The 25,081-nt window shown below is 38.5% G+C and overlaps 3 protein-coding genes across 3 annotated transcripts; all 3 read left to right on the top strand.

The window, feature by feature from the left end:
- The first annotated feature begins 473 nt into the window (after window positions 1–473).
- On the top strand, window positions 474–12,827 carry LOC118233577 (C-type mannose receptor 2-like). The gene is made up of 12 exons (XM_035429336.1): window positions 474–865; window positions 3,476–3,568; window positions 3,728–3,801; window positions 4,248–4,363; window positions 5,410–5,544; window positions 6,620–6,734; window positions 6,817–6,927; window positions 9,306–9,329; window positions 9,489–9,562; window positions 11,252–11,389; window positions 12,493–12,607; window positions 12,690–12,827. The coding sequence occupies exons 3-12, from the start codon at window positions 3,741–3,743 to the stop codon at window positions 12,797–12,799; spliced, it is 999 nt and encodes a 332-aa protein (XP_035285227.1). The 5' UTR covers window positions 474–865; window positions 3,476–3,568; window positions 3,728–3,740; the 3' UTR covers window positions 12,800–12,827.
- Window positions 12,828–14,635: 1,808 nt separating this feature from the next.
- On the top strand, window positions 14,636–18,111 carry LOC118232749 (lactose-binding lectin l-2-like). Its single transcript, XM_035427818.1, has 6 exons — window positions 14,636–14,723; window positions 14,883–14,956; window positions 15,398–15,513; window positions 16,565–16,699; window positions 17,775–17,889; window positions 17,972–18,111. The coding sequence occupies exons 2-6, from the start codon at window positions 14,896–14,898 to the stop codon at window positions 18,070–18,072; spliced, it is 528 nt and encodes a 175-aa protein (XP_035283709.1). The 5' UTR covers window positions 14,636–14,723; window positions 14,883–14,895; the 3' UTR covers window positions 18,073–18,111.
- A 1,797-nt stretch (window positions 18,112–19,908) lies between these two features.
- On the top strand, window positions 19,909–23,349 carry LOC118234447 (lactose-binding lectin l-2-like). Its single transcript, XM_035430981.1, has 6 exons — window positions 19,909–19,970; window positions 20,130–20,203; window positions 20,650–20,765; window positions 22,349–22,486; window positions 23,013–23,127; window positions 23,213–23,349. The coding sequence occupies exons 2-6, from the start codon at window positions 20,143–20,145 to the stop codon at window positions 23,296–23,298; spliced, it is 516 nt and encodes a 171-aa protein (XP_035286872.1). The 5' UTR covers window positions 19,909–19,970; window positions 20,130–20,142; the 3' UTR covers window positions 23,299–23,349.
- The last annotated feature ends 1,732 nt before the right edge of the window (window positions 23,350–25,081 follow it).

Raw genomic sequence — 25,081 nt, forward strand, 5'->3', positions numbered from 1 at the left:
GCAATAAATTGCTTATCTTTTTGAAGTCAAAATGTGCCTAACATGTTAGCGATTCAGTTAAATCATCACCGAAAGTTAATAGACAGTATTGTCAATTTGAAAACGCTGTCATTCTTGAGCACGCGGTCTCTTAGCAATCACGTAAAAGACTGTAGGGCACAACCGACCCCAGTCTCCCCTACAATCGGATAGCAAATCGCCTACTTTAACACTAGATAATGGAGAGATCAGTGTCAACATTATTGACAAATGCGTGTCATGATCTATAAATAAGAGACAAGTGCACGTGTTTTACTGTCCACACAAATATCTTTCAACTCGAATCTCCTAAATTGTAATTTAAATTAATGTGCAATGATTTGTAGGCTACAAGTGCATTCCTTATCAGTGTCCTCTTCGGCGTTGCTGGATTAAAGTTTTTGACCAATCACCTCTCTTAGGTGGGAAAAAAAAAGTCAATCGCTGTGTTCGTTTAAAGTCAAATATCCTATCTCCGCAGCTGCTGTAGAAGCGTTAGCACGCCACTACTGCGAGCACTGATGAAATCTTCCAACTGATTTCTCTCTCAAAGTACCCTTGGTAATGTATGGTAGGCTATGCTTTACTGTCTGGGTGCTTCTGTGAACCTTCTGGTTCTGAAAAGGACCTGTATTGCCGTTTTTAAACAAATGTTTAGTCCGCTGTGTAGCCTAATCACAATGGGTGTTCCACACACAAACATTAAGCAAAATCGGCATCTGGGCTCATTTTAACAGACCATTTAACAAGGAGATGTGCCTTTTCGATTCCGAGTTCTCAAACTGGTACGAGTGTGCGATGATGCGTATCGCTCCAACTACAGTGATTAGCTCCTGGAAGGAGGGAGGTAAGTTTTAAATCGTATTAAAGCAAACAGCCGTTGTTTTCTGGCAAGTTAACGAGTTATATGTTGTTGTTGATTGTTGATTGTAGGCTAATGTAGTATTTATGCCATTATAGATGAAAAATAAGCTGTCGAAATATGTTTTCTGAAAAATCGCCAAATCGGGTTGGACCTCCCTATTAGGGTTTAACCCGGGTTTTACAGGGCAAACTGCTATTATATGACAAGAGAGTTACCGGATCCTTACAAATATTTGAATGGCGGCTACGTTGACCTCTATCTTAAAGTATGCCAGTTGATACCAGCCCAATATTAGCTATTTCTCCCCAAATACGAATGGTATCTCCAAATCACAGAGCAAAGTTCCTTTAAAAATGGCGAGTCACCTCGAAATGCAACGCGGCGTGACGTCACCTACAATTTATCAATGCGGAATGATGGAAGCTGCCCTCATGGGGAAAATTACACTCTGCTGCCCCCTGTCAGAACCATGCAAGTATTTCCCACTGGCCGGCAGATCTTCCGCCGTAGAGGCAACTGCGTCAATGAAACCCTAAACCACCGTATGTGACTTTCTATCACCGAAAATAAACTAACAAATGTGTTTTAATCAATTTCAGTGACTAGCAGAATGCAATAATTAAAACATGGAATAAGAAAATGGTGCGACAGATTCTAACAGCAAAGTGAATGAATTGCTGACTCCACAAATGCAGTGGTTGTGCCTCCAGAGCTTATCCAAATGAAAACCATTTGGTATTACGATCAGATTGCATCTTAAATAGGGGCTTATGCAGAAAACCATGACTAAGTAGTTATTTATAATATCCTAGTTTGATGTGGATATGATTGCATCTCTACGTGAAATTTACACTAGACGTAAGTTAATTACATGCTAGTTATAAAAATATATTGGCTTTTTTATTCACAAATGGACCGCATTTAATGCATCCAACTGCATATGAAAGACAAATCATGTAAATCCTCCTGAAGAAGGTACTGTATGAATTTAGCGACACAATGCATAGTTGCATGCATTACATTACATTACATTATTCAAAGTGACGTACACAAGTGCTTATCAAGGTCATTGGAACAACTACAAAACACAGGTTTGATAAGGTACAATACTCATTTTGTACATTTATTCACAGCCAAGAACACAGTCCAGTTCATGCAGTAAACATTATTCAACCGAACCTATGCCAAGTCAAACTAGAGGGAAGTACGAGCTACAACATTAGGATGATAATACTAATTACAATAAGTGCTGGAATGGAGGTACATGTAACACGAGTGGCATGAAAGAGGGGAATTTAAGTGAAATAAGTGCTGGCAGTTAGTCCAGGTATGTCAGTCCAGGTATAGTCTGTGTATAGTCAATAATTGCTACAGCAATTATTATTTTCCCTTAAAAGTTCAATTTTCCGCTGCATGGTCACTCAGTTATGCTGTGGAGTGTCCACTACTGGAGGTCTGACTCATTTTGGAAGGCTCCTTTTATTACACAAGTTGCTGGCTGGGCTTCTGCATCAGTTCCTAGCTTTGCCCTCCCAGCATTGTTCATTGAAGCTATTGAAGTGATCCTAAGTCCATGACTTGACAAATAACAGGCATGTTAATTTCTTTTTTTGGTGTTGATGCTGTAGTATCATTTCAACTCATTTAGTCTGTTTTCATTGCAAAACAAGGGCATGGCTTTTGCCTTTGGCAGTGGTGTCATGGGACACATCAGAATAGGCGTGCTCATGCAGGGGACTGTGTTTTAATAGAGAGTTAGGTTATTCTGGGGCAAACAGTAAAAATATTGGGGCTTGCCCTCCTGAGGTCAGTTGAACAGATTTCATGACCTATTATAATGCAAGATGGGCATGAGGTAAAACGGCGCCCCCTCAATATATATATATATATATATATATACTTTTCTTTGGTGTCCTTTTCAAATAAAATAAAATAAAATAAAATGTGATAATCTTTAAGAAAAGTTCAGTTTTCCTGTACTAATAAAACAAATGTCATTTATTTTTTTACAAATTTGCACTCCACAAATGCAGTAGTTGCTGTGACAACATTGTTCTATGACTAGCCATATGATATCAGTAATGGTGTATCATTTTTTATATTTCAATTTACATCATTTGTCATTTTACATCTTCAAATAAATCAATCATAATAGGTTATGAAGACCCCACCATTACAAGGAATGAATTTCATTTCAGTTAAACTCAATATAGGAAAATTAGCTGATATTCTATTTAATGAATTGAAAAATCCCCATAGAAAATAAGGGCAAGTCATCAATTTATGAACTCAATTTAGTTAATTCTCTGAATTCCTTAAAGTTTTTTTTATGATTATTTTTAATTTTTTTAAGTTCCATTCTTTTAAGACTGATCTCCGAATAAAATCCAGGACATTCTTGTATTCCAAATGTGCTGTAGGCAATTTCTTAGAAATCTGCACAGAATACCTGAAACTCAGGAAGATCCCCTCAGGCACTGCATGTTATTATTGGACTAACAGTGGATGTTGCTGTGAAGCTGGTTTGAATATGGCATACAACTATACCTTTTGATGATTTTTGCCCCCACCCATCTCACCCAATCTTCCCAGGCAGCCTTAAAATATTTAAGGCCAGAATCGGCTGAGTCCAGACCAAAGGAAGAACACTCCTCACAAAATCACCTCACCTTGTGCTGTCATACGGTAATGGAACACTTATTCTTGGCTTATTTTGATACGGTATAAACCATAAGATTAGCTTTAAAAATAGCCCCTTCATTCAGGTATCATTGATCTTGTGTCTGTTTATTGACTGATGCATTGCATTATGGATGATGTGGATGTATCTGTCTCTCCTGGTAGCTGAAGAGCCAGCATGGCTTCCTTCACATTGTCAACATTCCTCGGTGTTGCTGTTCTCTCAAGCATGGCTTTGGGTGAGTCCTGATTCATGTTCTTTCCAGGCGGGAGTGTAAGAATGTGATATTGTTAGAGAGTATTTAACAGAAATACAGAAGGCTTTGGACACAAAATATAGCCTAAAACAACATTGATCTAGTGCTCTAATATTCTCTACTTTGCTTAACTGAATTCAATAATTGGACAGAAAGTTATTTTTCTATGCATAATTCAGTTGCTAATTGACCTAGCCTTCCAGGAATCTAATGAGTGCCTGGTTATTTATTGTAACAGGAATAAAATCCAATCTTAGTAGTTCCTATGAGCTGGTTAGTCCTGACAGTTTTTCCAAGATAGACCCGTGTTTTTGGGCAGGCACAGTAACACTGTGTGAGAGATGATTGTGTGTTTTGTGTCTGAGAGAAGTGATAAACAAACCAACCAGCAATCCAAGAGTGTTGTATTGTATGTATGTTCTCCTCAGAATCTCACGGCGTTGGGATAGAATTGTTACAGGGTTCCTGCCCTGATGGTTGGTTTTACCACAATAGCCGCTGCTTCCGGCACTTTTCTGATAAGAAGACTTGGATCGATGCAGAGGTAACATCTTAAAGGACTAGTTCACTTCCTGGTACTTTTAAAGATATTGTTTCCATTGAAGAGTGTGTTTCGCCCGTTGGCCCAGACTATTTTTTGTGTGTAAATCCAGGTATTTTATATACGTACAGAAGTGTCTGAAGACCCATCACCTTCACAGTGGGCATTGAAAATAAGGGCCCTTGTGGGTTTGTGCTTTATTGCACAGCATTGACTCCAAACCAGCATGTACATAGTTGCGCCTCCAGAGAATACCCAAATGAAAACCATTTGGTATTACGATCAAATTGCATCTTAAATAGTGCCTTATGCAGAAAACCATGACCAAGTGGTTATTTATAATATCCTAGTTTGATGTGGATATGATTGCATCTTTACGTAAAATTTATACGAGACGTAAGTTAATTACTTGCTAGTTATATGGAGATGCATGAAGAGCACAAGAAATGTTGAAATGCAGCCTTGAGGAAAATAGCTATTATTGGCTGCATTCGCAAGAATGGGTAATGGTAAAGCATGTTCAAGTGAGTTTGATATTATGTGTGATTTTTCTCACAGGTGAGATTGGTGGGTAATAAACCACTATTAAACAATATGAGCAACTTTTCTTTTTTTTAAACTATGCTATTTTCATAAATCAAGCACAAGGATAACTTGGGAAATGATCTCAAGATTGTTTAAATCCAACAGAATTTTTAGCAAAAAGGCCCCAGGTTTTTGTTTCTTCGTGGGATTTAATTACAATTGATTGGTTACAGTTAGCCTCTGTGTTGTCATCACCAAGGTTGATCAGAGTTCCTTTACATCCCTTCAGATGTCTGATTAAGGGGGGGCAGAAACTTTGCTATTCCTGGCTTTCAATAAGCTTTTATTTTCAATTAGAAAATATTTAAAAGTACAAAGTCATAACAATGATATCTTTTATCTTTTATAAGTTTCTCATTTTATACAATTTCCAACAGTAAAAATAGCAGTAATCTGAATTTCTTCGCAAAATGTTAAATGGCAAAATAAATAATTAATCTTCTTTCCCACTCTCCCTCCCTCAGGTAAACTGTATTAATCTTGGGGGAAACCTGGCCTCAGTGCACAGTGAAGATGAGCATCAGTTTCTTCAACAGCTCCATTTGGCTTTTGACCGTGTTGAAAACGAATACTGGATCGGAATGTCAGACCTGTACAAGGTACTATCAGAAGGATTCTGCATAATTTTGTTTAGAATATCGTAAATGCATCTTGGATTCTGTTGTCTTTAATTACTCACCTGTGTTTGCATGCGTTGTTAAATCTGATGCATAAAACCACGAATTCATTGAAGAACAAAAAGAACACGCCATGTGACAACCCTGGGAGAGTTTTGTGGCAATTTCGAGTACACATCCGAGTTTGCTGAATGGGGGATGAGAGAGCACACCCACACCAATGCAAAATCAAATAAGGAGCTTCATCCTTCTCCCTCATGGGTTTTGGAAAAAAACAATAAATTAAAACAACAAACTAAAACAACAAAAACAAAAGAAAGCAAAACCGAGCTGCAGCTTTTCAGGTGCCAACTCTGCCGCTTTTCAGCAGCTGTTTCTTTTCTCCGTCTTCTGTGCACAGACAACCAAAACTCTCAGCCCCACACTGTGGACAGGAGTACGCACACATAGAGAGAGGGAACGCACCCACGTCAACACGAAAACAAACACCTTCACCCTTCCCCTCACAAAAACAATAAACTAAATCAACATAATAAAATAAGGACATAAGAAAGCAAAATCCAGCGACAGCTTTTCAGCTGACTGCTGGTAGCTGGCAAGCTTTTTCAGCTGACCAGCTCCTCCGCTTTTCAGTGGCATTTTCTATTTGTGCCTTCAGTGTCCTGACAAACAAAAACTCCAAAAACAAACTTGCTCTCTCAGCGTTTGCTACCAGTCTTGGCCCCATACTGTAGAGAGGAACACAGCTTTAAGCACCTGGGCTGATTAGCTAACACATCCCAGGTGAGTGTGTTCTCACCACCTGTAGGCGTGGCTGAGACAAGCCGCTTATTTAGTGGACTGAATATCACTGGCACCCAATGTGCGAGCAGCACATTCAAATTCCCCCCCAGTTTATAATCCATGGGTGCCTGATCGACCAGTGGGGGGTCGCTAGATAGCGATGAATATTAACCCCTAACCAACTGAACCCTCTCATACCTTGTGTGTTGCAACATGTATACGCTTTTCTGAGGCAAATGTTTGTGCTGATGCATTTTACCTCTGCCTCGTTCAGGACAATGGATGGTTTTGGACCGATGGTACAAATCCACGTGACTTTTCAAAGTGGAGTCCCAGAGAGCCCAACCACACAGACAATGTAGAGCACTGTGTGAACGCCAACTATGGAGGTAGGCATTGTCACCTTCTCCCTACTGCAGGAGAAATATAATATAAATACATTGATTCCTCTCTCTCATTTTTTACCCTTAGGCTCGAAAGGCTGGAATGACAACTCATGTACCAGAACGTTTGCATCCATCTGTGCCAAGCGACTGAATGACCAATGTGGCCTTCAGTACCAAGCTGGACCATATGCGGGATAAAGCTGCTTTGCAGTTTTTTTAATAAAGTTCTGAGCATTCAATACTTGCTGTCTGGGTTTTTTTTTGTACTAAAACAGAAAACACACAAACCTTTTACAATGTACAGACTGGCCAATACCACCAGAGAATAGAGGCTGTGCTCCCACTGCAGCCAACTGAGACAGTTGTTACTCCTCATTAAATGTGATAATTATAAAGGAATACAATATTAAAATATATAGGTTTTTTTTAATTCACAAATGAACTGCATTTAATGCACCCAACTGCATATAAAAGACAAATCATGCAAATCCTCCTGAAGACGGTACTGTATGAATTTTTTGACTCAATGCATAGTTGCATGCATTACATTACATTACATTTATTTAGCAGACGCTTTTATACGAAGTGACGTACAAAAGTGCATATCAAGGTCATTGGAACAACTACAAAACACAGGTTCGATAAGGTACAATATTCATTTCGTACATTTTTTCGTAGCCGAGAACACAGTTCAATTCACGCAGTGAACATTATTCGACCAAACCCATGCCAAGTCAAACTAGGTGGAAGTACAAGCTCCAACGTTAGGATGATAAAACTAATTACAATAAGTGCTGGAATGGAGGTATATGTAACATGAGTGGCATGAAAGAGGGGAATTTAAGTGAAATGAGTACTGGGAGTTAGTCCAGTTATGTCAGTCCAGGTATAGTCTGTGTATAGTCAATAATTGCCACAGCAATTATTATTTTCCTTTAAAGGTTCCATTTTCAGCTGCATGGTCACTCAGTTATGCTGTGGAGTGTCCTCTACTGGAGGTCTGACTCATTTTGGAAGGCTCCTTTTATTACACAAGTTGCTGGCTGGGCTTCTGCATCAGTTCCTAGCTGTGCCCTCCCAGCATTGTTCAGTGAAGCTGTTGAAGTGATCCTAAGTCCATGACTTGACAAATAATAGGCATGTTACTTTTTTATTGGTGTTGATGTTGTAGTATCATTTCAGCTCATTTAGTCTGTTTTCCATTGCAAAACAGGGGCATGGCTTTTGCCTTTGGCAGTGGTGTGATGGGACACATCAGAAGAGGTGTGCTCATGTAGGGGACCGTGTTTTAAAAGAGATTTAATTTATTCTGGGGCAAACAGTATTTATCCAGGGACATTGGCAATAACTAGCAGAATACTATAATTAAAACATGGAATAAGAAAATGGTGTGACAGATTCTAACAGCAAAGTGAATTAATTCCTGAGTCCACAAATGCAGTAGTTGCTGTGACAACATTGTTCTATGACTAGCCTTATTATATCAGTAATGGTGTATCATTTATTAATTGTTCAATTTACATCATTTGTCATTTTACATCTTCAAATAAATCAATCAGAATAGGTTATGGAGACCCCACCATTACAAGGAATGAATTCCATTTTAGTTATACTCAATTCAGTAAATTAACTGATATTCTATTTAAGGAATTGAAAAATCTCCATAGAATATAAAGGCATGTCATCAATTTATGAACTAAATTTAATTCATTCTCCAAATTCCTTTAAGTTTTTTAAATAATGTTTTTATGTTCCATTCTTTTAAGACTGATTTGCAAATAAAATCCAGGACATTCTTGTATTCCAAATGTGCTGTAGGCAATTTCTTGGAAATCTATCTTAAACTCAATACCTGAAACTCAGGAAGATACCCTCCGTGTCATGGTTCTGTGTTCTGGTCTGTCTTTCCTTGTTGGGCCGCCAGATGGCGGTACTTCAGTTTTGTGTCCTGCTCCCCCTGTTTGATTGTATTATTGTTTTCAATTGTTCAATTATTGTTTTTTGGTTGTCTCGTTTTCCCTTCCCTCTCTGTGGCCTGATTGTGCATTGTGCCCTGCTGTGTCTCGTCAGTGTCTTGTCTATTTAAGTTCCCCCACTCCCGGACTCAGGTGCTGGATCCTTGGTTGTGTTTTTGTGTGTGCTTCCGGTCATGGTTCTGCCCTGTGTGTTTTTGTTCTTCCGTGCATTCTTGGATTTTTTGGATTTTCTTTGTTTGCAGAGTTTTTGTAGATTTACTTTGTGTTTTTTTGAAGAGTTGCCCTGCGAGGCCTTTTGTTCCCTTTTGTCCTGTTTTAAGTAAAGTCTTTGTTTCTATTACCGTTTGGAGTTTTGAGTTTTTTCCCCTCACTCTGCGTTTGGGTCCTAACCCCCCACGCACCCTGACACTCCGGCCCTGCACGTTATTATTGGACTAACAGTGGATGTTGCTGTGAAGCTGGTTTGAATATGACATACTACTATACTCATGATGGTTATTCCCCCACCCATCTCACCCAATCTTCCCAGTCAGCCTTAAAATATTTAAGGCCAGAATCGGCTGAGTCCAGACCAAACAAAGAACACTCCTCACATAATCACCTCACCTTGTGCTGTCATACGGTAATGGAACACTTATTCTTGGCTCATTTTGATACAATATAAACCATAATATGAGCTTTAAAAATAGCCCCTTCATTCAGGAACCGTTGATCTTGTGTCTGTTTATTGACCGATGCATTGCATTATGGATGATGTGGATGTATCTGTCTCTCCTGGTAGCTGAAGAGCCAGCATGGCTTCCTTCACATTGTCAACACTCCTCGGTGTTGCTGTTCTCTCTAGCATGGCTTTGGGTGAGTCCTGATTCGTGTTCTTTCCAGGCGGGAGTGTAAGAATGTGATATTGATAGAGAGTATTTAACAAAAATACTGAAGGCTTTGGACACAAAATGTAAAACAACATTGATCTAGTGCTCTAATATTCTCTACTTTGCTTAACTGAATTCAATAATTGGACAGAAAGCTCTTTTTCAATGTGTAATTCAGTTGCTAATTGACCTAGCCTTCCAGGAATCTAACGTCTTGAGTGCTTGGTTATTTATTGTAACAGGAATACAATCCAATCTTAGTAGTTCCTTTGAGCTGGTTGGACCTGACAGTTTTTCCAGGATAGACCCGTGGTTTTGGGCAGGCACAGTAACACTGTGTGAGAGAAGATTGTGTGTTTTATGTCTGAGAGATGTGATAAACAAACCAACCAGCAATCCAAGAGAGTTTTATTGTATGTTCTCCTCAGCATCTCACGGCACTGGGATAGAATTGTTTCAGGGTTCCTGCCCTGATGGTTGGTTTTTATCACAATTGCCGCTGCTTCCGGCACGTTTCTGATAAGAAGTTTTGGATCGATGCAGAGGTAACGTCTTAAAGGACTAGTTCACTTCCTGGTACTTTTAAAGATATTGTTTCCATTAAAGATTGTGTTTCGCCCGTTGGTTCAGGCAATTTTTTGTGCGTAAAGCCAGGTATTTTAGATACATACAGAAGTGTCTGAAGACCCATCAGCTTCACAGTGGGCATTGAAAATAAGGGCCCTTGTGGGTTTGTGCTTTATTGCACAGCATTGACTCCAAACCAGCATGTACATAGTTGTGCCTCCAGAGAATACCCAAATGAAAACCATTTGGTATTACGATCAAATTGCATCTTAAATAGTGCCTTATGCAGAAAACCATGACTAAGTAGTAATTTATAATATGCCAGTTTGATGTGGATATGATTGCATCTTTATGTAAAATGTATACTAGACGTAAGTTAATTACTTTCTAATTATATGGAGATGCTACATGTTGAAGGGCTGTGTACAAATCCTCAAAGTGGGCTGTGTTTGCGCTTTAAGCATGGCATTTACCCAATAATCAATATCAGGCATGAAGAGCACACAAAATCCTGAAATGCAGCCTTGAGCAAAATGGCTATTATTGGCTGAATTCGCAAGAACGGGTAATGGTAAAGCATGTTCAAGTGAGTTTGATATTATGTGAGATTCTTGTTACAGGTGGGTAAGGTGGATAATAAACCACTACAAACCAACATGAGCAACTTTTTTTAAACTATGCCATTTTCATAAATCAAGCACAAGAATAACTTGGGAAATTATCTTAAGATTACTTTTAAATCCAACAGAATTTTTATCAAAAAGGCCCCGGGCTTTTGTTTCTTCGTGGGATTTAATTACAATTGATTGGTCACAGTTAGACTCTATGTTGTCATCACCAAGGTTGATCAGAGTTCCGTTACATCCCTACAGATGTCTGATTAAGGGAGGACAGAAATGTTGCTATTCCTGGCTTTCAATAAGGTTTTTTTTTTTCAATTAAAAAAAAAATTAAAAGTACAAAGTCATAACAATGTTATCTTAACTTTTATAAGTTTCACGTTTTACACAATTTCCGAAAGTAAAAATTGCAGTAATCTAAATTTCTTCGTGAAATTATTTATTTTACTTTTTAACATTTATCTTCTTTCCCTCTCTCCCTCTCTCAGCTAAACTGTGTGGATCTTGGGGGACACCTGGCCTCAGTGCACAGTGAAGATGAGCATCAGTTTCTTCGACAGCTCCATACGAGTTCTGTCCATTCTGAAGACGACCCGTACTGGATCAGACTGTCAGACCTGTACAAGGTACTCTCAGAAGGGATCTGCATAATTTGTAGAATCCTCACTGTTTAGAATATGGTAAAGACATCTTGACTTTTGTTGTCATAACTCAGCTGTGTTTGCATGTGTTGTTAAATCTGATGTATTGAACCACTAATACATTGGAAAAAAATCGTATTATATAATTTTGCCACTGTCACACGCCATGTGACAACCCTGGGGGAGTTTTGTGTCAATTCCGGGTGCGCATAGGAGTTTGCTGTATGGAGAGAGAGAGCACACCCACAACAATGCAAAATCAAATAAGGAGCTTCATCCTTCTCCCTCATGGGTTTTTGGAAAAAACAATAAATTAAAACAACAAACTAAAACAACAAAAACAAAAGAAAGCAAAACCGAGCTGCAGCTTTTCAGGTGCCAACTCTGCCGCTTTTCAGCAGCTGTTTCTTTTCTCCGTCTTCTGTGCACAGACAACCAAAACTCTCAGCCCCACACTGTGGACAGGAGTACGCACACATAGAGAGAGGGAACGCACCCACGTCAACACGAAAACAAACACCTTCACCCTTCCCCTCACAAAAACAATAAACTAAATCAACATAATAAAATAAGGACATAAGAAAGCAAAATCCAGCGACAGCTTTTCAGCTGACTGCTGGTAGCTGGCAAGCTTTTTCAGCTGACCAGCTCCTCCGCTTTTCAGTGGCATTTTCTATTTGTGCCTTCAGTGTCCTGACAAACAAAAACTCCAAAAACAGACTTGCTCTCTCAGCGTTTGCTACCAGTCTTGGCCCCATACTGTAGAGAGGAACACAGCTTTAAGCACCTGGGCTGATTAGCTAACACATCTCAGGTGAGTGTGTTCTCACCACCTGTAGGCGTGGCTGAGACAAGCCGCTTATTTAGTGGACTGAATATCACTGGCACCCAATGTGTGAGCAGCACATTCAAATGCCCCCCCAGTTTATAATCCATGGGTGCCTGATCGACCAGTGGGGGGTCGCTAGATAGCAATGAATATTAACCCCTAACCAACTGAACCCTCTCATACCTTGTGTGTTGCAACATTTATATGCTTTTCTGAGATAAATGTTTGTGCAGATACATTTTACCTCTGCCTCGTTCAGAAATATGCATGGCTTTGGACCGATGGTTCAACTCGAAGTAACTTTTCAAGGTGGAATCCCAGAGAGCCCAACAACGAAGGAAATGCAGAGCGCTGTGTGGACTTAAACAATGGAGGTAGGCATTGTCACCTTCTCCCTACTGCAGGAGCAATATAATATAAATACATTGATTCCTCTCTCTCATTTTTTACCCTTAGGCTCGAAAGGCTGGAATGACATCTCATGTACCAGAACGTTTGCGTCCATCTGTGCCAAGCGACTGAATGACCAATGTGGCCGTCAGTACCAAGCTCAACCAGCTCAGTGATGAAGCTGCTTTGCATTACTTTTAATAAAGTTCTGACCATTCAATACTTGCTGTCTGGGTGTTTTTGTACTAAAACAGAAAACACACAAACTTTTTTTTTTTTAAAGTTTTTTTTTAAATTCACAAATGAACCGCATTTAATGCATCCAACTGCATATGAAAGAGAATCATGCAAATTCTCCTGGAGAAGGTACTGCATGAATTTTTTTGGCTCAATGCATAGTTGCATGCATTACGTTACATTACATTACATTTATTTAGCAGACGCTTTTATCCAAAGTGACGTACAAAAGTGCATATCAAGGTCATTGGAACAACTACAAAACACAGGTTTGTTAAGGTACAATACTCATTTTGTACATTTATTCACAGCCAAGAACACAGTCCAGTTCATGCAGTAAACATTATTCAACCGAACCTATGCCAAGTCAAACTAGAGGGAAGTACGAGCTACAACATTAGGATGATACAACTAATTACAATAAGTGCTGGAATGGAGGTACATGTAGGCTAACACGAGTGGCATGAAAGAGGGGAATTTAAGTGAAATAAGTACTGGCAGTTAGTCCAGGTATGTCAGTCCAGGTATAGTCTGTGTATCGTCAATAATTGCCACAGCAATTATTATTTTCCTTAAAAAGTTCAATTTTCCGCTGCATGGTCACTCAGTTATGCTGTGGAGTGTCCTCTACTGGAGGTCTGACTCATTTTGGAAGGCTCCTTTTATTACACAAGTTGCTGGCTGGGCTTCTGCATCAGTTCCTAGCTTTGCCCTCCCAGCATTTTTCAGTGAAGCTATTGAAGTGATCCTAAGTCCATGACTTGACAAATAATAGGCATGTTAATTTTTTTTTTTGATGTTGTAGTATCATTTCAGCTCATTTAGTCTGTTTTCCATTGCAAAACAGGGGCATGGCTTTTGCCTTTGGCAGTGGTGTGATGGGACACATCAAAAGAGGTGTGCTCATGTAGGGGACTGTGTTTTAATAGAGAGTTAGGTTATTCTGGGGCAAACAGTAAAAATATTGGGGCTTGCCCTCCTGAGGTCAGTTGAACAGATTTCATGACCTATTATAATGCAAGATGGGCATGAGGTAAAACGGCGCCCCCTCAATATATATATATATATATATATATATACTTTATTTGGTGTCCTTTTCAAATAAAATAAAATAAAATAAAATGTGATAATCTTTAAGAAAAGTTCAGTTTTCCTGTACTAATAAAACAAATGTCATTTATTTTTTACAAATTTGCACTCCACAAATGCAGTAGTTGCTGTGACAACATTGTTCTATGACTAGCCGTATGATATCAGTAATGGTGTATCATTTTTTATTGTTCAATTTACATCATTTGTCATTTTACATCTTCAAATAAATCAATAATAATAGGTTATGAAGACCCCACCATTACAAGGAATGAATTCCATTTCAGTTAAACTCAATGTAGGAAAATTAACTGATATTCTATTTAATGAATTGAAAAATCCCCATAGAAAATAAGGGCAAGTCATCAATTTATGAACTAAATTTAGTTAATTCTCTGAATTCCTTAAAGTTTTTTTTATGATTATTTTTAATTTTTTTAAGTTCCATTCTTTTAAGACTGATCTCCGAATAAAATCCAGGACATTCTTGTATTCCAAATGTGCTGTAGGCAATTTCTTAGAAATCTGCACAGAATACCTGAAACTCAGGAAGATCCCCTCAGGCACTGCATGTTATTATTGGACTAACAGTGGATGTTGCTGTGAAGCTGGTTTGAATATGGCATACAACTATACCTTTTGATGATTTTTGCCCCCACCCATCTCATCCAATCTTCCCAGGCAGCCTTAAAATATTTAAGGCCAGAATCGGCTGAGTCCAGACCAAAGGAAGAACACTCCTCACATAATCACCTCACCTTGTGCTGTCATACGGTAATGGAACACTTATTCTTGGCTCATTTTGATACGATATAAACCATAAGATGAGCTTTAAAAATAGCCCCTTCATTCAGGTATCGTTGATCTTGTGTCTGTTTATTGACTGATGCATTGCATTATGGATGATGTGGATGTATCTGTCTCTCCTGGTAGCTGAAGAGCTAGCATGGCTTCCTTCACATTGTCAACATTCCTCGGTGTTGCTGTTCTCTCTAGCATGGTTTTGGGTGAGTCCTGATTCATGTTCTTTCCAGGCGGGAGTGTAAGAATGTGATATTGTTAGAGAGTATTTAACAAAAATACTGAAGGCTTTGGACACAAAATGTAAAACAACATTGATCTAGTGCTCTAATATTCTCTACTTTGCTTAACTGAATTCAATAATTGGACAGAAAGTTATTTTTCTATGCATAATTCAGTTGCTAATTGACCTAGCCTTCCAGGATTCTAACGAGTGCCTGGTTATTTATTGTAACAGGAATAAAATCCAATCTTAGTAGTTCCTATGAGCTGGTTAGTCCTGACAGTTTTTCCAGGATAGACCCGTGTTTTTGGGTGGGCACAGTAACACTGTGTGAGAGATGATTGTGTGTTTTGTGTCTGAGAGAAGTGATAAACAAACCAACCAGCAATCCAAGAGTGTTGTATTGTATGTATGTTCTCCTCAGAATCTCACGGCGTTGGGATAGAATTGTTACAGGGTTCCTGCCCTGATGGTTGGTTTTACCACAATAGCCGCTGCTTCCGGCACTTTTCTGATAAGAAGACTTGGATCGATGCAGAGGTAACGTCTTAAAGGACTAGTTCACTTCCTGGTACTTTTAAAGATATTGTTTCCATTAAAGATTGTGTTTCGCCCGTTGGCCCATACTATTTTTTGTGTGTAAATCCAAGTATTTTATATACGTACAGAAGTGTCTGAAGACCCATCAGCTTCACAGTGGGCATTGAAAATAAGGGCCCTTGTGGGTTTGTGCTTTATTGCACAGCATTGACTCCAAACCAGCATGTACATAGTTGCGCCTCCAGAGAATACCCAAATGAAAACCATTTGGTATTACGATCAAATTGCATCTTAAATAGTGCCTTATGCAGAAAACCATGACCAAGTGGTTATTTATAATATCCTAGTTTGATGTGGATATGATTGCATCTCTACGTAAAATTTATACGAGACGTAAGTTAATTACTTGCTAGTTATATGGAGATGCATGAAGAGCACAAGAAATGTTGAAATGCAGCCTTGAGGAAAATAGCTATTATTGGCTGCATTCGCAAGAATGGGTAATGGTAAAGCATGTTCAAGTGAGTTTGATATTATGTGTGATTTTTCTCACAGGTGAGATTGGTGGGTAATAAACCACTATTAAACAATATGAGCAACTTTTCTTTTTTTTTTTTTAAACTATGCTATTTTCATAAATCAAGCACAAGGATAACTTGGGAAATTATCTCAAGATTGTTTAAATCCAACAGAATTTTTAGCAAAAAGGCCCCAAGTTTTTGTTTCTTCGTGGGATTTAATTACAATTGATTGGTCACAGTTAGCCTCTGTGTTGTCATCACCAAGGTTGATCAGAGTTCCTTTACATCCCTTCAGATGTCTGATTAAGGGGGGGCAGAAACTTTGCTATTCCTGGCTTTCAATAAGCTTTTATTTTCAATTAGAAAATATTTAAAAGTACAAAGTCATAACAATGATATCTTTTATCTTTTATAAGTTTCTCATTTTATACAATTTCCAACAGTAAAAATAGCAGTAATCTGAATTTCTTCGTAAAATGTTAAATGGCAAAATAAATAATTCATCTTCTTTCCCACTCTCCCTCCCTCAGGTAAACTGTATTAATCTTGGGGGAAACCTGGCCTCAGTGCACAGTGAAGATGAGCATCAGTTTCTTCAACAGCTCCATTTGGCTTTTGACCGTGTTGAAAACGAATACTGGATCGGAATGTCAGACCTGTACAAGGTACTATCAGAAGGATTCTGTATAATTTTGTTTAGAATATGGTAAATGCATCTTGGATTCTGTTGTCTTTAATTACTCACCTGTGTTTGCATGCGTTGTTAAATCTGATGCATAAAACCACTAATTCATTGAAGAACAAAAAAACACGCCATGTGACAACCCTGGGAGAGTTTTGTGGCAATTTCGAGTACACATCCGAGTTTGCTGAATGGAGGATGAGAGAGCACACCCACACCAATGCAAAATCAAATAAGGAGCTTCATCCTTCTCCCTCATGGGTTTTGGAAAAAAACAATAAATTAAAACAACAAACTAAAACAACAAAAACAAAAGAAAGCAAAACCGAGCTGCAGCTTTTCAGGTGACAACTCTGCCGCTTTTCAGCAGCTGTTTCTTTTCTCCGTCTTCTGTGCACAGACAACCAAAACTCTCAGCCCCACACTGTGGACAGGAGTACGCACACATAGAGAGAGGGAACGCACCCACGTCAACACGAAAACAAACACCTTCACCCTTCCCCTCACAAAAACAATAAACTAAATCAACATAATAAAATAAGGACATAAGAAAGCAAAATCCAGCGACAGCTTTTCAGCTGACTGCTGGTAGCTGGCAAGCTTTTTCAGCTGACCAGCTCCTCCGCTTTTCAGTGGCATTTTCTATTTGTGCCTTCAGTGTCCTGACAAAACAAAAACTCCAAAAACAGACTTGCTCTCTCAGCGTTTGCTACCAGTCTTGGCCCCATACTGTAGAGAGGAACACAGCTTTAAGCACCTGGGCTGATTAGCTAACACATCCCAGGTGAGTGTGTTCTCACCACCTGTAGGCGTGGCTGAGACAAGCCGCTTATTTAGTGGACTGAATATCACTGGCACCCAATGTGCGAGCAGCACATTCAAATGCCCCCCCAGTTTATAATCCATGGGTGCCTGATCGACCAGTGGGGGGTCGCTAGATAGCGATGGTTATTAACCCCTAACCAACTGAACCCTCTCATACCTTGTGTGTTGCAACATGTATACGCTTTTCTGAGGCAAATGTTTGTGCTGATGCATTTTACCTCTGCCTCGTTCAGGACAATGGATGGTTTTGGACCGATGGTACAAATCCACGTGACTTTTCAAAGTGGAATCCCAGAGAGCCCAACCACACAGACAATACAGAGCACTGTGTGAACGCCAACTATGGAGGTAGGCATTGTCACCTTCTCCCTACTGCAGGAGAAATATAATATAAATACATTGATTCCTCTCTCTCATTTTTTACCCTTAGGCTTGAAAGGCTGGAATGACATTTTATGTACCAGAACGTTTGCATCCATCTGTGCCAAGCGACTGAATGACCTTCAGTACCAAGCTGAACCAACTCCGTGATGAAGCTGCTTTGCATTTCTTTTAATAAAGTTCTGAGCATTCAATACTTGCTGTCTGGGTTTTTTTTTGTACTAAAACAGAAAACACACAAACCTTTTACAATGTACAGACTGGCCAATACCACCAGAGAATAGAGGCTGTGCTCCCACTGCAGCCAACTGAGACAGTTGTTACTCCTCATTAAATGTGATAATTATAAAGAAATACAATATTAAAATATATAGATTTTTTTTAATTCACAAATGAACCGCATTTAATGTATCCAACTGCATATGAAAGACAAATCATGCAAATCCTCTTGAAGACGGTACTGTATGAATTTTTTGACTCAATGCATAGTTGCACGCATTACGTTACATTACATTTATTTAGCAGACGCTTTTATCCAAAGTGACGTACAAAAGTGCATATCAAGGTCATTAGAACAACTACAAAACACGGGTTCGCTAAGGTACAATACTCAGTTCGTACATTTTTTCATAGGCAAGAACACAGTCCAATTCACGCAATGAACATTATTCGACCGAACCTATGCCAAGTCAAACTAGGTGGAAGTACAAGCTACAACACTAGGATCATAAAACTAATTACAATAAGTGCTGGAATGGAGGTACATGCAACATGAGTGGCATGAAAGAGGGGAATTTAAGTGAAATGAGTACTGGGAGTTAGTCCAGTTATGTCAGTCCAGGTATAGTCTGTGTATAGTCAATAATTGCCACAGCAATTATTATTTTCCTTAAAAAGTTCAATTTTCCGCTGCATGGTCACTCAGTTATGCTGTGGAGTGTCCACTACTGGAGGTCTGACTCATTTTGGAAGGCTCCTTTTATTACACAAGTTGCTGGCTGGGCTTCTGCATCAGTTCCTAGCTGTGCCCTCCCAGCATTGTTCAGTGAAGCTGTTGAAGTGATCCTAAGTCCATGACTTGACAAATAATAGGCATGTTAATTTTTTTTGTTGTTGATGTTGTAGTATCATTTCAACTCATTTAGTCTGTTTTCCATTGCAAAACAGGGGCATGGCTTTTGCCTTTGGAAGTGGTGTCTTGGGACACATCAGAAGAGGCGTGCTCATGCAGGGGACCGTGTTTTAAAAGAGATTTAATTTATTCTGGGGCAAACAGTATTTATCCAGGGACATTGGAAATAACTAGCAGAATACTATAATTAAAACATGGAATAAGAAAATGGTGTGACAGATTCTAACAGCAAAGTGGATGAATTCCTGACTCCACAAATGCAGTAGTTGCTGTGACAACATTGTTCTATGACTAGCCGTATGATATCAGTAATGTTGTATCATTTTTTATATTTCAATTTACATCATTTGTCATTTTACATCTTCAAATAAATCAATCATAAGGTTAAAGGTTATGGTTATGAAGACCCCACCATTACAAGGAATGAATTCCATTTCAGTTAAACTCAATTCAGTAAATTAACTGATATTCCATTTATTGAATTGAAAAATCCCCATAGAAAATAAGGGCAAATCATCAATTTATGAACTAAATTTAGTTAATTCTCTGAATTCCTTAAAGTTTTTTTTAAATGATTATTTAAAATTTTTTTAAGTTCCATTCATTTAAGACTGATTTGCAAATAAAATCCAGGACATTCTTGTATTCCAAATGTGCTGTAGGCAATTTCTTAGAAATCTGCACAGAATACCTGAAACTCAGGAAGATCCCCTCAGGCACTGCATGTTATTATTGGACTAATACTGAATGTTGCTGTGAAGCTGGTTTGAATAGGACATACAACGATCATTTCTCCCCCACCCATCTCACCCCATATTCCCAGACAGCCTTAGAATATTTAAGGCCAGAATCGGCTGAGTCCAGACCAAAGGAAGAACACTCCTCACATAATCACCTCACCTTGTGCTGTCATACGGTAATGGAACACTTATTCTTGGCTTATTTTGATACGATATAAACCATAAGATGAGCTTTAAAAATAGCCCCTTCATTCAGGTACCATTGATCTTGTGCCTGTTTATTGACCGATGCATTGCATTATGGATGATGTGGATGTATCTGTCTCTCCTGGTAGCTGAAGAGCCAGCATGGCTTCCTTCACATTGTCAACATTCCTTGGTGTTGCTGTTCTCTCAAGCATGGCTTTGGGTGAGTCCTGATTCGTGTTCTTTTCAGGCGGGAGTGTAAGAATGTGATATTGTTAGAGAGTATTTAACAAAAATACTGAAGGCTTTGGACACAAAATGTAAAACAACATTGATCTAGTGCTCTAATATTCTCTACTTTGCTTAACTGAATTCAATAATTGGACAGAAAGCTCTTTTTCAATGTGTAATTCAGTTGCTAATTGACCTAGCCTTCCAGGAATCTAACGTCTTGAGTGCTTGGTTATATATTGTAACAGGAATACAATCCATTCTTAGTAGTTCCTTTGAGCTGGTTGGACCTGACAGTTTTTCCAGGATAGACCCGTGGTTTTGGGCAGGCACAGTAACACTGTGTGAGAGAAGATTGTGTGTTTTATGTCTGAGAGATGTGATAAACAAACCAACCAGCAATCCAAGAGTGTTTTATTGTATGTATGTGCTCCTCAGTATCTCACGGCGCTGGGACACAATTGCTTCAGGGTCCCTGCCCTGATGGTTGGATTCACTACAATTTCCGCTGCTTCCGGCACGTAAATAATAAGAAGAATTGGATTGATGCTGAGGTAACGTCTTAAAGGAAAAGTTAACTTCCTGGTACTTTTAAAGATATTGTTTCCATTGAAGAGTGTGTTTCGCCCATTGGCCCAGACTATTTTTGTGTAAAGCCAGGTATTTTAGATACGTACAGAAGTGTCTGAAGACTGATCAGCTTCACAGTGGGCATTGAAATTTGTGGGTTTGTGCTTTATAGCACAGCATTGACTCCAAACCAGCATGTAGTTGCACCTCTAGAGGTTATCCACATGAGAACCATTTGGTATTACGAGCAAACTGAATCTTAAATAGTGGCTTATGCAGAAAACCATGACTAAATAATAATTTATAATATCCCATTTTGCTGTGGATAGGATTGCATCTCTACATAAAATGTATACTAGACGTAAGTTAATTACTTTCTAATTATATGGAGATGCTACACGTCGAAGGGCTGTGCACAAATCCTCAAAGTGGGCTGTGTTTGCGCTTTAAGCATGGCATTTACCCAATAATCAATATCAGACATGAAGAGCACACAAAATGTTGAAATGCAGCCTCGAGGAAAATGGCTATTATTGGCTGCATTCGCAAGAATGGGTAATGGTGAAGCATGTTCAAGTGAGTTTGATATTAGGCTACGTGAGATTTTTGTCACAGGTGAGTAAGGTGTGTAATAAACCACTATAAACCAACATGAGCAACTTTTCTTTTTTTATACTATGTTATTTTTATAAATCAAGCATACCCAGCCAGCATTTCAACGTTTATTCACTGGTGAATCAACGTCGTGGACGTCGTGGATCAAGGTTGAATCACTGTTGAATTTTGTTTCGATTTTTATAAGGCGAATCAACATTGATATTACGACATTGTTTCAATGTTTCAATATCTAAAAATGTTGTTGTTTTCTATTTTTAACATATTGATTTTTGAAGTGGTCTTATGATCAAAACATAATAAAATGATAATAATGATCATAATAATAATTTAAAAGGCAGAACATTGTTGAAGACATTATGTTGATTCAATGTAGGCTGCAGATCTTGTTAATTTCAACATTGATTTATAAGTATTTTGTTAACCTTTTTACAACTATTTAGCATTAAACGTTGTTTCAACGATTTTTCAACGTTGAAACAACCGCAATTATTTCAAACACATTTCAACGTTGAAGATCGGTCACGTGCCAGCTGGGTAAGGATAACTTGGGTAACGATTTTAAGACTACGTTTAAATCCTGCAGATTTTTTAAAATAAAAAAAGCCCCCAGGTTTTTGTTTCAGCGTGAGATTTAAGTACAATTGATTGGTCACAGTTAGACTCTATGTTGTCATCACCAGGTTTGGTCAGAGTTCCTTTACATCCCTTCAGGTCTCTGATTAAAGGAGGATGGAAACAAAGCTATTCTTGGCTTTCAATAAGCATTTTATTTTTTCAATTAAAAAATAATTCAAAGTACAAAGTCATAACAATGTTATCTTTTATCTTTTATAAGTTTCACATTTTACACAATTTCCAACAGTAAAAATTGGAGTAATCTGTATTTCTTCGTAAAATTATTTATTTTGCCATTTACCATTTATTTTCTTTCCCTCTCTCCCTCCCTCAGCTAAACTGTTTGAATCTTGGGGCAAACCTGGCTTCAGTGCACAGTGAAGATGAGCATCAGTTTCTTCAACAGCTCCATTTCGGTTATGACCGTGTTGAAAACGGCCCATACTGGATCGGAATGTCAGACCTGTACAAGGTACTATCAGAAGGATTCTGCATAATTTGTAGAACCCTCACTGTTGAGAATATGATAAAGACATCTTGACTTCTGTCATCTTTAATTACTCACCTGTGTTTGCATGTGTTGTTAAATATGATACATAAAACCACTAATACATTGAGAAATTTTTTTTTTAATAACACACACCATGTGACAACCCTGGGAGAGTTTTGTGGCAATTTCGAGTACACATCAGAGTTTGCTGTATGGAGAGAGAGAGCACACCCACACCAATGCAAAATCAAATAAAGAGCTTCATCCTTCCCCCTCATGGGTTTTGGAGAATCACTGGCACCCAATGTGCGAGCAGCACATTCAAATTCCCCCCCAGTTTATAATCCATGGGTGCCTGATCGACCAGTGGGGGTCGCTAGATTGCGATGAATATTAACCCCTAACCAACTGAACCCTCTCATACCTCGGGCGATGCGACATGTACAGTATATGCTTTTCTGAGTTAAATGCAATTTGTGCTGATGCATTTTACCTCTACCTTGTTCAGAAACAAGCATGGATTTGGACCGATGGTACAAATCCAAGTGACTTTTCAAGGTGGGTTCCTGGAGAGCCCAACAACGGATGGAATATAGAGCACTGTGTGCACTCAAACTATGGAGGTAGGCATTCTCACCACGTTATCCCTACTGCAGGAGCAATATAATATGAATACATTGATTCCTCTCTCTCATTTTTTACCCTTAGACCTGAAAGGCTGGAATGACGTTGCATGTACCGCAATGTTTCAGTTCATCTGTGCCAAGCGATTGAGTGACAAACCTGGCCTCTAACCTAGCTGAACCAGCTCCATGATGAAGTTGCATTGCATTTCTTTTAATAAAGTTCTGAGCATTCAATACTTGCTGTCTGGGTTTTTTTTGTACTAAAACAGAAAACACACAAACCTTTTACAATGTACAGACTGGCCAATACCACCAGAGAAAAGAGGCTGTGCTCCCACTGCAGCCAACTGAGACAGCTGTTACTCCTCATTAAATGTGATAATTATAAAGAAATACAATATTAAAATATTTTTTTTTATTCACAAATGAACTGCATTTAATGGATCCAACTGCATATGAAAGACAAATCATGCAAATCCTCTTGAAGACGGTACTGTATGAATTTTGCGACATGATGCATATTTGCATGCATTACAATTTATTTAGCAGACGCTTTTATCCAAAGCGACGTACAAAAGTGCATATCAAGGTCATTGGAACAACTACAAAACAAAGGTTTGATAAGGTACAATACTAATTTCGTAAAGTTATTCATAGCCAAGAAAACAGTCTAGTTCACGCAGTGAACATAATTCAACAAAACCTATGCCAAGTCAAACTAGGTGGAAGTACAAGCTACAACATTATGATGATAATACTAATTACAATAAGTGCTGGAATGGAGGTGTATGTAACACGAGTGGCATGAAAGAGGGGAATTTAAGTGAAATGAGTACTGAGAGTTAGTCCAGGTATGTCAGTCCAGGTATAGTCTGTGTATAGTCAATAATTGCCACAGCAATTATTATTTTCCTTTAAAAGTTCAATTTTCAGCTGCATGGTCACTCAGTTATGCTGTGGAGTGTCCTCTACTGGAGGTCTGACTCATTTTGGAAGGCTCCTTTTATTACACAAGTTGCTGGCTGGGCTTCTGCATCAGTTCCTAGCTGTGCCCTCCCAGCATTTTTCAGTGAAGCTATTGAAGTGATCCTAAGTCCATGACTTGACAAATAACAGGCATGTTAATTTCTTTTTGATGTTGTAGTATCATTTCAGCTCATTTAGTCTGTTTTCCATTGCAAAACAGGGGCATGGCTTTTGCCTTTGGTAGTGGTGTCATGGGACACATCAGAAGAGGCGTGCTTATGCAGGGGACCGTGTTTTAAAAGAGATTTAGGTAATTCTGGGGCAAACAGTATTTATCCAGGGACATTGGCAATGACTAGCAGAATACTATAATTAAAACATGAAATAAGAAAATGGTGTGACAGATTCTAACAGCAAAGTGAATGAATTCATGAGTCCACAAATGCAGTAGTTGCTGTGACAACATTGTTCTATGACTAGCCTTATTATATCAGTAATGGTGTATCATTTTTTTATTGTTCAATTTACATCATTTGTCATTTTACATCTTCAAATAAATCAGTCAGAATAGGTTATGGAGACCCCACCATTACAAGGAATGAATTCCATTTTAGTTAAACTCAATTCAGTAAATTAGCTGATATTCTATTTAATGAATTGAAAAATCTCCATAGAATATAAAGGCAAATCATCAATTTATGAACTAAATTTAATTCATTCTCCGAATTCCTTTAAGTTTTTTAAATAATGTTTTTAAGTTCCATTCTTTTAAGACTGATTTGCGAATAAAATCCAGGACGTTCTTGTATTCCAAATGTGCTGTAGGCAATTTCTTAGAAATCTGCACAGAATACCTGAAACTCAGGAAGATTCCCTCAGGCACTGCATGTTATTATTGGACTAATAGTGAATGTTGCTGTGAAGCTGGTTTGAATATGACATACAACTATACTTGTGATCGTTTCTCCCCCACCCATCTCACCCC

The sequence above is a fragment of the Anguilla anguilla genome, chromosome 8, assembly GCF_013347855.1.
Source record: "Anguilla anguilla isolate fAngAng1 chromosome 8, fAngAng1.pri, whole genome shotgun sequence".
NCBI classification, from domain to species: Eukaryota; Metazoa; Chordata; class Actinopteri; order Anguilliformes; family Anguillidae; genus Anguilla; species Anguilla anguilla.